General features: G+C 41.6%; 1 protein-coding gene across 2 annotated transcripts in view; it reads left to right on the top strand.

Annotated features, from left to right (window-relative positions):
* The window catches only part of LOC123512999 (multiple PDZ domain protein-like), a 945060-nt gene that overhangs the window by 597506 nt on the left and 335054 nt on the right, over nucleotides 1-12500 (top strand). Inside the window, exon 17 of one of the 2 annotated variants that reach the window (XM_045269789.1) lies at nucleotides 7412-7654. The exons of the other annotated variant lie outside the window; for it this stretch is intronic. Coding sequence (XP_045125724.1) covers nucleotides 7412-7654 — 243 coding nt within the window. The remainder of the gene's footprint in view (nucleotides 1-7411; nucleotides 7655-12500) is intronic. 2 annotated transcript variants of the gene reach the window in all.

Genomic DNA, 12500 nt, shown 5'->3' with positions numbered 1-12500 from the left:
AATAGGTATAATAAATGTATTAGACGTGATTGTGAATGAGAGGGACGTGGGGTGATGGTGATAATAAATGTATGAGTTGAGAATAGTGATGCAAGGAAGGGGGAGAAAATATAAGTAAATGAATAAATGCGTATAGTGAATGTATTAGATTTAGTGATGAAAATGCGAGTGTATGGCATATAGATGATTGTGAATGGGAGGGACATGAAGTGATAGTGGTAATGAGTGTAATAGTGATGGTAAGGAAGGGGGAAAGATTTGAAGTTTAGGTGAATAAATGAATGAATGGGTGTATGAATTTATTAGGTATGTGGCGTGAGGGAATGGGAGGGACTTGAAGTGATGGGGGTAATGAATGTAATAGTGATGGTAAGGAAGGGGAAAAATTTGAAGTTTAGTTGAATAAATGAATGTTTGTGAAGAAAAAGATGCTTATTTTTTCTTTTTTTTTTTTTAGATAATTTGGCTACGTTTATTTATTTATTTATTTTATTTTTTGGTGATTTATATTATTCTTTATTGCTTTTATTATTATTTTCTTCTAATTTTCTGGTAATGTAGATTTGAGTAAATTTTTATTATTATTATTATTATTATCTTTTATTGCTTTTATTGTCATTTTTTTTTCCATATTTAAGTAATATAGATTTGAGTAAGTTTTTTTTTTTTTTTGCTTATTATGTTTATTGCTATTAATATCTTTTTCTATTTTTTTGGTAATGTAGATTTGTCTAAGTTTTTTTTATTATTATCTTTTATTGCTATTATCGTTTTTATTTATTTTTTCAAGTACTATAGATTTGGCTAAGTTATTTTTTCGCTTACTTATTTTTGTATTGGTCTTCTCGTTCCTTTTTCCATATTCAGGTAATGTAGAGTGAATAAATCCTTGAATAAATAAGTATAGCTGTTTTTTTATTCTCTCATTTTGCTTCTGTTTCTTCCTTATTGTTTTTTTTTTCTAATTCTCTTATTTTGCATCTGTTTCTTCATTAATGTTTTTCTAATTCTCTTATTTTGCTTCTGTTTCTTCATTATTATTTTTCATATTCTCTCATTTTACTTCAGTTTCTTCATTATTGTTTTTCTATTTCAGTTTTATTTCCTTACTTTTTTTTTTCAAACATATTTAGTGTATAAAGAATGACGTCTGTAAAAGGAAGCGATGTTTAAAGATTCCAAACATTTCATTTTTTTTTTTACTTAAATTGTGGGAGAATGGGAGAATGGTTTTAATTGTTTTCTTTCATGGTTTTAATTGTTTTCATTCATGGCTTCGTGTTTTCATTCTTTTCATATCCGTCAGATCATTTTTTCATTTTATTTTATTTCATTCTTTTTTTCTCTTTTGCTTCACCAGAGCTTTCTTTACTTGTCTTGTTCATGTTACGCTTTCAATTTGCTCGTCCTCGTCCTCGTCCTTCTCCTCGTCCTCCTCCTCGTCCTCCTCCTCCTCCTCCTCCTTCTCCTACAGATTTTTTTCCTCCTTTTTCATGTTTTTATTCTTTCCACGTTCTTATATTTCCTCTGTTTTCCCCTCCTTCTCCTTCCTGCTCATTTCCCATTCTCATTTTTTGTATCTGAAGACATTCGCTTTCCTCATTTCCTTCAATTACCCTTCCTATCTCCTTTCTCCTCGTCCATTTCCTTCTCCTCCATTCATTTATGTTATGCTCCTTTCTCCTTCTCTTTTCCTGCTTCCTCTCTAATTCTCTCTTCTGTTCCTTTTCCTCTTTCATCTCTATCACTTCCTCCTTTCTCTTTGTTCCTTTCGTCGTCGTCGTTTTCTTCTTCTTTCTCTTCTTCCTCCTCCTCCTCCTCCTCCTCCTCCTCCTCCTCCTCCTCCTCCTCCTCCTCCTCCTCCTCCTGCTGCTCTTCATTCGTGTTATTTTTTCTCCTTTAAGTGCAAGTCGATCAAGAAGAAACCTCACCAGGGAATGAGATACGACAGAGAGAGAGAGAGAGAGAGAGAGAGAGAGAGAGAGAGAGAGAGAGAGAGAGAGAGAGAGAGAGAGAGAGAGAGAGAGTAGTCCAGAAATAAGCATAATATTGATGATGAAACTTTGTGCTTCTCTCTCTCTCTCTCTCTCTCTCTCTCTCTCTCTCTCTCTCTCTCTCTCTCTCTCTCTCTCTCTCTCTCTCTCTCTCTCTCTTGTGGAAGACTCAGAACTCGTATTTTCAAAGACTTTAGCCTCGCCTGATTCATTTCCAGAGGCAGTCGCTGTGATTAGTCAGTATTTCATAGCTGCTTCCTCTATTGGTGACGCTGAAGCCTTGTTAAACCATTACTGATATCGCGAAAGCTCTCTTGAAGTCGCCAAATAGCTTCCACTGGACTAGAGAGACAAAGAGAGGCACGAGGGGATGGCTATCTACGTGTCTCCTCCCAGTCTATTACGAATCACTGTTGGAGTTGTGTTTGATATGCTCTGTTTTAATTAACTACCCGCTGCTTAGTCACTTGTACTTGCTTGACTTGCCTGTGTTCCCTGCGTTGCTCATTTATGCCAGGGAAGCGACCGCCGATGCCTTGCCTGCCTCCGGGCGCGAATTGGAAGTGAATGCGCTGCTGAAAAGTGTTAATGTCACCTTTTTTTTTTTTTTTTTTTTTTTTTTTTTTTTACATACTGAGAGGAAAGAATTTAGGAGAGAACGAGAGAAAATGAGGGAATTCTGAGGTGAAGGCTGCGTCAGAGAGAGAGAGAGAGAGAGAGAGAGAGAGAGAGAGACAGGTGACAGAATGAGAAAATATATTGGCGTCTATTAATGGATAAAAGAAAGAGAGAAAAATATTTATCTCTGTGGTGAAGGATGAAGCTTTATTAAAAATCACTCACCAGAGAATATTTATATATATATATATATATATATATATATATATATATATATATATATAGAGAGAGAGAGAGAGAGAGAGAGAGAGAGAGAGAGAGAGAGAGAGAGAGAGAGAGAGAGAGAGAGAGAGAGAGAGAGAGAGAGATAACCAGTAAACATTTATGAAAGAGAGGAAAATATACTCTCCACACTGGAATATTTTACGTGAGGGCGGGAATGGAATCAGCGTGACAAGAGCAAACACAATCATAAAGACTCACAAGTTAACACTGATTCGCCGTGATGGAGTGTTGACAGAGGGAATAAATGCTGACGTTACATTGAGATCCTGGCGAGCTTGCTGGGGAAAAATATATATATCATGACAGTCACTGAAAAAAAAAAAAGGACAAAAAATATCTTTCCTATTTTTTCGCTTTTTTTGTATGGAGTGTGGAGGATAAAATAATTGTAGTAGGATCGAGGAGAAGACTTGGCGAGGGTGCTGGGAAAAAGATAATATTAGGGCAGTCACTGAAAAAAAAGGACTAAAATACCTTCCCTTTTTTAATATACTTTTCCTTTTTTTTTTCCTTTTCTTGCATGGGGAGTGTAGGATGAAATAATTGCCGTAGGATCGAGAAGAAGACTTGGTGAGGTTGCTGGGGGAAAAAAAATAATCAGGTCACTCACAGAAAAAAGGACTAAAATACCTTCCCCTTTTTTAATATGACTTTCTTTTTTTTTTTTTTTCCTTTCTTGTATGGAGAGTGTAGGATAAAATAATTGCCGTAGGATCGAGGAGGCGACACTGGGAGGATTGCTAACAACACCTTTTGTGCGCCTCATTAATACAAGGATGACACACTAATGACCTGAACAACACGGAACAACAACAACACGTGGAACAACACAATAATGAAGACGAGGAACACACACACACACACACACACACACACACACACACACACACACACACACACACACACACACACACACACACACACACACACACACACACACACACACACACGTCAGTATCACAAACACTAACAATACACAACACACCTTCACATGCCTTTAACTTGATTTCTCTGCTTCTCCCTGCGTCTCCTTGCATTTCCCTGTGTTTCCCTGTGCCTTTCACGGACCACTCCCTCCACGCCTCTTTCATTACTCTATAAACTAATCCTGCAGGGAGCGCTATCCATCACCTGACAGGAGGAGGCGTAACCATCCATCTCCCTCTTGGTGGCAAGCTGTGGGGGAGAAGACGCCTGCTAAAAACAACTTATGGAGACTCGACTTCTATCTCCTCCACCTTTAAAACATGCGCTCTAACTTGTGTGTTAACTAGGGCCTTTAACCCCTTCAGTACTGGGACACATTTTTTACCTTGAGATTTGTGTACGATTTCATTTTATTGACATTAGGAAAGATCAATGGAGGTCAGAAGATTATTGGGCACAGTCTTCATTATTTTAATCAATTGTTAACTAGAGTCTTTAACCCCTTCAGTTACTGGGACACATTTTTACCCTAAGATTTGTGTATGATTAGTTAGACCATTTTATTGACATTAGGAAGAATCTATAGTGGTTAGAAGTTTAATAGCCTCAGTCTCCACTATTTCAATCCCGACATGAGTTTCTGAATCTGTATAAAATCACCGAATAGTAAGAAGAATGAATATGAAAACGCGTCTTGTACTGAAGGGGTTAATACCGAAGCCCTTCTCTCTTGTGACCTTGTGCGTGTAATTTAATCGCTAGGACGTGTGAATTGAATTGTATCTGAACGTTTGACTGATCTGCCAGGGGTGTTGACTGGTTCCTCAGGGCGAGTATTGAGTTGTCAAGGCCTACGAGGTGACGGTCATGCATAAGCGGATCATCTCTAGGCCTCTCATGCCCGTCAGGTTGTGTTATTGGCACTAAATGGCACTCCGGAAATTGTGCAGCTCTGTCTCTCCACTTCTCAATGTTCCCGTGCGTCTGTGTGTTATGTTACTTATGTTGTGTGTGTGTGTGTGTGTGTGTGTGTGTGTGTGTGTGTGTGTGTGTGGTGGTGATGGTGATGGTAGTTTCATTATTTTGGGTGTGATTGCTGAGAGAGAGAGAGAGAGAGAGAGAGAGAGAGAGAGAGAGAGAGAGAGGTGGGGAGAAGTGAAGCAGTATTCTAAAAATCTGTGTAAAGTGATTGTTAAACTCCTGGAAACACACACACACACACACACACACACACACACACACACACACACACACACACACACACACACACACACACACACACACACACACACACACACACAGTGACAGTGACAAATAGCGCGTCAGGCAGTGTCTAGGTAGCCTTCATTTTTTTCCTCTCCTTTTTTTTTTGACAGAATTCTTAAAGAACGATGGAAAGTTAGTGGCCCATGAGAGCTCTGATTAATTAGTTGGTGGCTGAGTGTGTGTGTGTGTGTGTGTGTGTGTGTGTGTGTGTGTGTGTGTGTGGGTGGGTGGGTGGATCTGTGTTTGCATGTGTTTTTCTCTCACCTCGCTCTTGCCTGCTCCTTTAAACCGCACTCAAGTTAATGAAATCTTTTACCTCGAGCAATAAAACCCCTTCACTCAGGCCTAAATTATAATCAACATTTATCCCCAAGGCATCACCGTTATACCACCCCACAGACAGACAGACACAGACAGACAAACAGACACTGAAGGTAAGAATAATTTTTTTCCCATCCCATCACTCGAGCGGGGGACCCCAAAACTGACGATATTTATTGAACGTTCTAACTTTGTATACCGTCTATTGAAACTCCCATTCTTTTTTTTTTCCCCATTTTTATTTTTATTTTGCATCCATGGGAGGTGAACCGTGGCCTCCAATCTAACTTTTGAGAGGCAAATATAAATAAACTCACCCGCCGCGTGATATGAGGCCAGACACTTCCCTTTGTGCAATACTCTCCTCTTACCTTACCCCAGCCTTCCCTTACCCTTTCCCCTTTCCCCTTCTGCTCTTCCTCCTCACCTACCCCACAACATTTTACTGATTGGAGAAATACTACCCAGAAAGTGAAGATGGGAGAGAAAGTTCGTGAGTTCTTGTCAGCGCGAGTCACAAAGAGGGAAGAAAGGTCAGACAGGTTCAGCAGAGGTAGTTAAGGGATGGGGGGGGAAGAGGGAGAGGTTAGTTCCAGGGAATGAGGGGAAGGAGAGTGGGTGGTGAAGCCTAAGAGTAAGAGGAAGGGAAGTCACCTGAGGGGAAATGTAAGGGAAGCTGGCAGAGGAGGTCGAGGTTGAGAAAGGTAGAGAATAGTCACGTGGGAAATCAGAGAGAGAGAGAGAGAGAGAGAGAGAGAGAGAGAGAGAGAGAGAGAGAGAGAGAGAGAGAGAGAGAGAGAGAGAGAGAGAGAGAGAGAGAGAGAGAGAGAGGTTGATTGATTTAAGGCGAGGCAATAACAGGGTCATGTGGCACCGACTATTGAAAAGGAAGTAATCGTCAGCATCCCTTGATTTAATTATGGAAGAGAATAATAGAATAAGATGAAATATGCAAAATGAAACAATATCGAAAACAGAACAGGCACACACACACACACACACACACACACACACACACACACACACACACACACACACACACACACACACACACACACACACACACACACACACACACACACAGAGAGAGAGAGAGAGAGAGAGAGAGAGAGAGAGAGAGAGAGAGAGAGAGCAGCCAGCAAGAGACTGCCATCAAACGAGGTTATTGTGCTTTCATTGGAAACTCGGTCATTAGCGCTGGGCCGGTCCCCGCAAAGGCCGCTGGTGCGAAATGAGCGATCCTGATGACAAAATTTGCCGAGAAAATGACTCGCTCCGAAAGTGTCCGGCGGAGCGAGAGCCACTTCTGAACCCGAGTGTCCGGTTAAGCGAGGTCATCAACGGAGTGACAGCGATTATCCGGAGGGAGCGAGTTATAATACTCCCGTAAGGTTTGTTGTTGTTACTTTTTCTGCAGCGGTCGTGGTGCATTGCGGGTGGTGGCGGGCAGGTAGCGGCTTGGCGAGTGTGCGAGTAGTGAGGGGAATTTCAGGCGATAGGGAATGAGAGGCTTTGATGTCGTGTTGTTTTGGAATGACGCGTTAATAAAAAAAAGGGTTGTAATAATATGTGCGGCGCGTGACAACTCTGGCCGGCTGGTGTGTTGGCGAGGCGAGGCGAGGTGAGGGAGGGAGGCAGGGAGGGAGTGGGAAAAGTGTTGCCAGACCTGAGTGTTGCTTCGTATTGTTTGTGTATGTTTTACTTGTTGTTTATACAAGCAGACATCGTTGCAGCAGCTTTTTGTGTGCGTTGTTTGTATCGTTTCCTGGTAATTGATGCATTTATTTCAGGTTTTAGCCATGCAATGTGTCCCCGCGTGTCATTCCTGTGGTGATACGTGTGCAACCAAAGAGTGTACATGGTGGTGAGTCATGTGTGATCGTGTGTCTAGTCCTCATGTGCACACGGGTAAGGGTGAGTGTGTGTGTGCGTGTGTGAAGCGGCACAGGGAGGATAAGGAGGTGTGAGTAACCAACCCGCCCTGGTGTGACGCACGACAGGTGGGCAGAGGCAGCCTGAAGCACAGGTCCCGCGGCTCCCTGCGAACTGCCATCACCCGCCAGGCCAATATCGGAGGAGCTCCACGGCCCACCAGCCTTGTTCCTGTCCCTGCCGCTCCTCCTCCTGGCGGCGGCGGTGGCGGAGGTGTCGCCCAGCACAGCGCAAACCAAGTGAGCCGCAGCGACTCCTCTACACCCCCAAAACCGCTGCCTCGTCGCCCCCGCCCGCAGCGACCCTCTCGTGTGTGTATCCTGCCCTAGCCCTCGCCCACACCCCGTCCTTGATCACCACCGCAACCCCGCCTGTCTGTGCCCCCACCTTGCCCTGTCACCTCCACCCACACCTCTACCCACACCTGTACCCACTCCACAGCACTCAGCACTCAGCACCGTACGGGATAACCAGCACCTAAGGCCACGCACCTGCAGCGGCCTGTACCCTCAGTATACAGAGAGCCTTCATTCTGCACCTGTCCGTGTGTGTGTGTGTGTGTGTGTGTGTGAGTGTGTGTGTGTGTGGCATAATCTCTGCATTGTGCTCCATCAATACACCTCAAATTCGCATGTGTGTCCAGGTGTAATCCCTTGCTGTGTGGTGTTGCCGCCCTACCTCTCGCCGCGGGCCGCTCCGACGTCGGCAGCTTGTTGCGCAAACTAAATTAGATCAATAAGAGTAAAACAGACGCTGAGGGAGACCAGCTACGTGCCGCCAGGACGTAGTGGTGGTGGTGGTGGTAGTGATGTTGGTGGGGTATTGTAGTAGTTGTGGTAGTGTGTGTGAGTGGTGGTTGTGGTGGTGGCGGTGGTAGTGCTGGTTGTGGTGGTGAAATACGTAAGCCCTAAGATTGGATTACTTTGATACGTATATAGTTCATCAACTTGAATGGCTTCCTCCTCTTCCTCATCGTCATCATAACAGCAAAAATAATAATAATAATAATAACAATAATAACAATAATAATAATAATAGTAATAATAATAATAATAGTAATAATGATAATGGCAATATAATCCACCATATCTATTGTATAAATGTATTTCATCATACACACAACCACTTGGACATGTGCAAAACTAAATACATACAATAAAATTAATAATGTATAGCACAATAATAATGATAATAATAATAATAATAATAACACAATGAACTACGGTAGCACAAATAAGGTCACTGATACTTACACACATCTTATTTACTTTTCCTCACCTCTCCGCATGTCAGAACCTATACATTTATACACAAACCTTACTAATTACCTTGAGCCTGAGAAAAATTGGCGAGTCCTCCCTGTGAAACAAACCCCCCCCTGTAGTCACGTTTTCTATTAACTCCCACAGATTCACTATAAATAAAAAAAATAATAATAATAATAAAACAACCTTACCTGTAACTGTGAAGAACTCATGCCATAGAGATCATTATTAGCGTCTACAGGTTAACAATATTAACCTGAATGACAAACCCAGCCTTCATCGTCAAGACCACCAATCAGATTCGCTCTTCTATACCCAGTGACCAATGGCGTGAGTTCTCTAGTGGATGAAGGCGGGGTTTATTTCCCTATTTTTGACCGTTCCCATTTGCAAGTTCACCTGTGGAGTTGATTACGTAATGTGTAGCTTTTGATGGAAGGTATTTGGAGTACATACGAAAGTTACGTGTTTGGAGTGAGTGTTGTGTTAGTATTTTTAATAGAGGTACATACATGCATACAGATATAGACAGGTTAGAGAGAGAGAGAGAGAGAGAGAGAGAGAGAGAGAGAGATTGAAAGAGACAGAGAGAGATTGAGAGAGAGAGAGAGAGAGAGAGAGAGAGAGAGAGAGAGAGAGAGAGAGAGAGAGAGAGAGAGAGAGAGAGAGAGAGAGAGAGAGAGAGAGAGAGAGAGAGAGAGAGAGAGAGAATATAATCAGTGATATCTATATGTAATTATATATATTTTTGTGTGTGTAATATTAATTAAATGGATAATAATGACGATAATGTGTGATAATGGTGATGGTGATGGTGATGCAGAAGGCAATGGCGATGCTTCTACTAATAACAATGATAACAATAATGATGACAGCAATAATGACACCAATAATACTAATAATAACCGTTTAGTCTGTTTTTTTTTAGATATATAAGTCTTTAAACGAATAGCTAATTAAGGTCACAACAACAACAACAACAACAACAACAACAACAAGGAGTGTAGGGGCGTACTGTTCACACACCTTTCAATACGAATTATTATCACATCCACGAACACTTGGCAAAAACACAAAGACCTTTAAACAGAAGTAAATAAAGCACACCATGAAAACATCCGGGTCATGTGTCAGGTCAGAGGTCACAGCGGGTGAGGGGAGGTCGAGAGAGAGAGAGAGAGAGAGAGAGAGAGAGAGAGAGAGAGAGAGAGAGAGAGAGAGAGAGAGAGAGAGAGAGAAAGAAAGAAAGAAAGAAAGAAAGAAAGAAAGAAAGAAAGAAAGAAAGAAAGAAAGAAAGAAAGAAAGAAAGAAAGAAAGAAAGAGAGAGAGAGAGAGAGAGAGAGAGAGAGAGAGAGAGAGAGAGAGAGAGAGAGAGAGAGTATTAAAACTTGGGTGAGATTACAGGCTGAATATCGATATATAGATGATCAGTGAACGAACGCTGTTGAAACTTTGCAAATAAGTGAGAGCAATAACGTTTTCACTCCTCATATTATTACCAAGTTTGATGCACCGTGTATCGATCAAGAACGTCTGTGTATGTGTGTGTGTGTGTGTGTGTGTGTGTGTGTGTGTGTGTGTGTGTGTGTGTGTGTGTGTGTGTGTGTGTGTGTGTGTGTGTGTGTGTGTGTGTGTGTGTGTGTGTGTGTTCCTCCCACTGTAGTAAAAAGCAAGCACAAGTATAGCCAATTCACAGTAGCCAGAGTTTTCATCCACTGTTGCATCGTTTTCTCACGTCTTTCTCTGTATAAGCACATTCACCATCGCCTCTCCCTGCATTATGTCCACCACAAGCACTGCCACTATTTGTTTGTTCCTCCTCCGTTATCTTGCCTTACTTTACTCCTTTCGCTTCTTCTCCAGTGGCGTGTCTTGTAACTAACTCCATCGTCAGCAGCCCGAAGGAGTGTAGAAAATTATGTTATGGTTTATTAGGTAACTTCTTTCACTCCTTGTTTTTACCCCTTCAATACTGGGACACATTTTTTACCTTGAGATTTGTGTACGATTAGATAGTTTTGTTGACATTAGTAAAGGTCTATGGAGGTCAGAAGATTAATGGTCGCAGTCTTCACTATTTTAATCCCCCACATGAGTTTCTGAAGCTGTGTAAAGTCACCAAATAGTAAGTAGAATGAACAGGGAAACGCGTCGTGGTGCTCAAGGGGTTCAATTTCTTTACTAATTTCCCAAGTCAATTTCTTTTCCGTTTTTATCGAAGCCATCATTCATTTCCTACTCATAATACCACTTCATCATTTATTGTAGCCTTTTCGTCCTTGTATTCCCTCCTTTTTCTGTTAGTTTGTGGTTTTCATCCCCTCTTTCACTGTTTGAGCCACCACATCTTTCCACCAATCTCTTTAGTCTCCGCGGTCTCTCCTCCCTCTCATTTCATCCAGCAACGCCCTTTCCACGCACTCATTTAGCTGCCACGCCCACTTCATCTACTCCATCCACTTCTTTAATTGGGAGGAAACTAGGGAGAGTCTCAAGTGGGAACGTCATTAGTGGAAGCCTCGGCGGGAGAGCCTCAGGTGTCTTCAGGAAACATTAGAAGTCATTGTTCCATCTGCTTGATTCCCCGTCTGTTCAGCGGCGCCCATTGCCATCAAGGAGTGAGGGGGGGGCGGTTATCTAGAGTGGTAGCCGTGTGGTTTTGGTTGTAATTCTTTTTTTTCTCTCGTTTTTTTTTTTTTTTTTTCCTAGTTGATGAGTTTATTCCAGTTCTTCCTTTGTTTTTTTACGTCATTTTTGTTTACGAGATTTTCTTCATTGTTATTTTTTTTTCTTTTACTTTGTGGAAATGTTTGGTTTGAATTAAGCAGTTTTCTCGAGTTTGGTTTGTGAATATTCGATACTTTCCTCCCGTTTGGCTTGTGAATACTGGAATACCTGCCCTCCTCTATACAGCCTTTTCTTTTATGCAGCTTTCCTCGTGATATTTTTCAGCGAGATGTTTAGTTTTAATCAGTACACTTGTCTTCAATTTGCTAAGTGAACACTCGAACACTCTCCTCGCTCAAGTTGGAAAAGCCCCGAGAGGTAATGCAGTATTATGTTTTCACAAGTTTACTCACTCCTCGCCGGGAAGTGAACGCGGAACTGCAGCGAGTGTTCAGTTGACTAGCTTAGAAGTTCGCTTTATCCCGGCTTTGAACAGCTCAATTGTAACGCACGACCCCCGCTGCGAAAGAACTGGCTTGGCTAATGCACACGTAAGCTCAGTGAAGCCAGTTTCTTTTTTATTTTTCAAGTATCAAAGAGAGAAAGAGAAAATAAATGTTAACTTTCTTCGCTTGCACCATTTTTTCCCCCATCTGTCAACTTCAGATTTCTCGACGCATCAACAAAAGAACAAAATGAAATAAATCCTGAACTTGTTCGTTATTGGACTTCATGATTGATTGGCGTGATTTAATTAAAACTCCTTTGTCCTGCTTCACTTCAAGGTAGCTAAAATGATGTTTTCCTTACGTTACTTGTTAGTTCGAGGGAGGAGCATCGAGACTTCTCCGAATATAAATTGGCTAATGTTTTTTTTTCCTTTATGTCTTTTTGCAAGCGGGGTATTGAGCTCTCTCTCTCTCTCTCTCTCTCTCTCTCTCTCTCTCTCTCTCTCTCTCTCTCTCTCTCTCTCTCTCTCTCTCTCTCTCTCTCTCTCTCTCTCTCACATTTCATGGAATTTGCTCAGACTGTTTGGTGTGACATAAAGTATAAAAATGACTTCAAAATGAGGACAAGTCTCTGATTTTCCTTGTTATTTGTTATCTTTCTTTTTTCTTCTCATTTTCATCCATTCACCGAGACTGCTTAGTATGTCAAGAATAAAACTTACAAAACTAAGGACAAATCACGAAATTTTCTCTAGTTCTCGTTTTTAATAAGTGAA

The sequence above is a fragment of the Portunus trituberculatus genome, chromosome 35, assembly GCF_017591435.1.
Source record: "Portunus trituberculatus isolate SZX2019 chromosome 35, ASM1759143v1, whole genome shotgun sequence".
In the NCBI taxonomy this organism is placed as follows: Eukaryota; Metazoa; Arthropoda; class Malacostraca; order Decapoda; family Portunidae; genus Portunus; species Portunus trituberculatus.
Note: the sequence above shows the minus strand (reverse complement) of the source record. Positions and strands in the feature narration are given on the sequence as shown.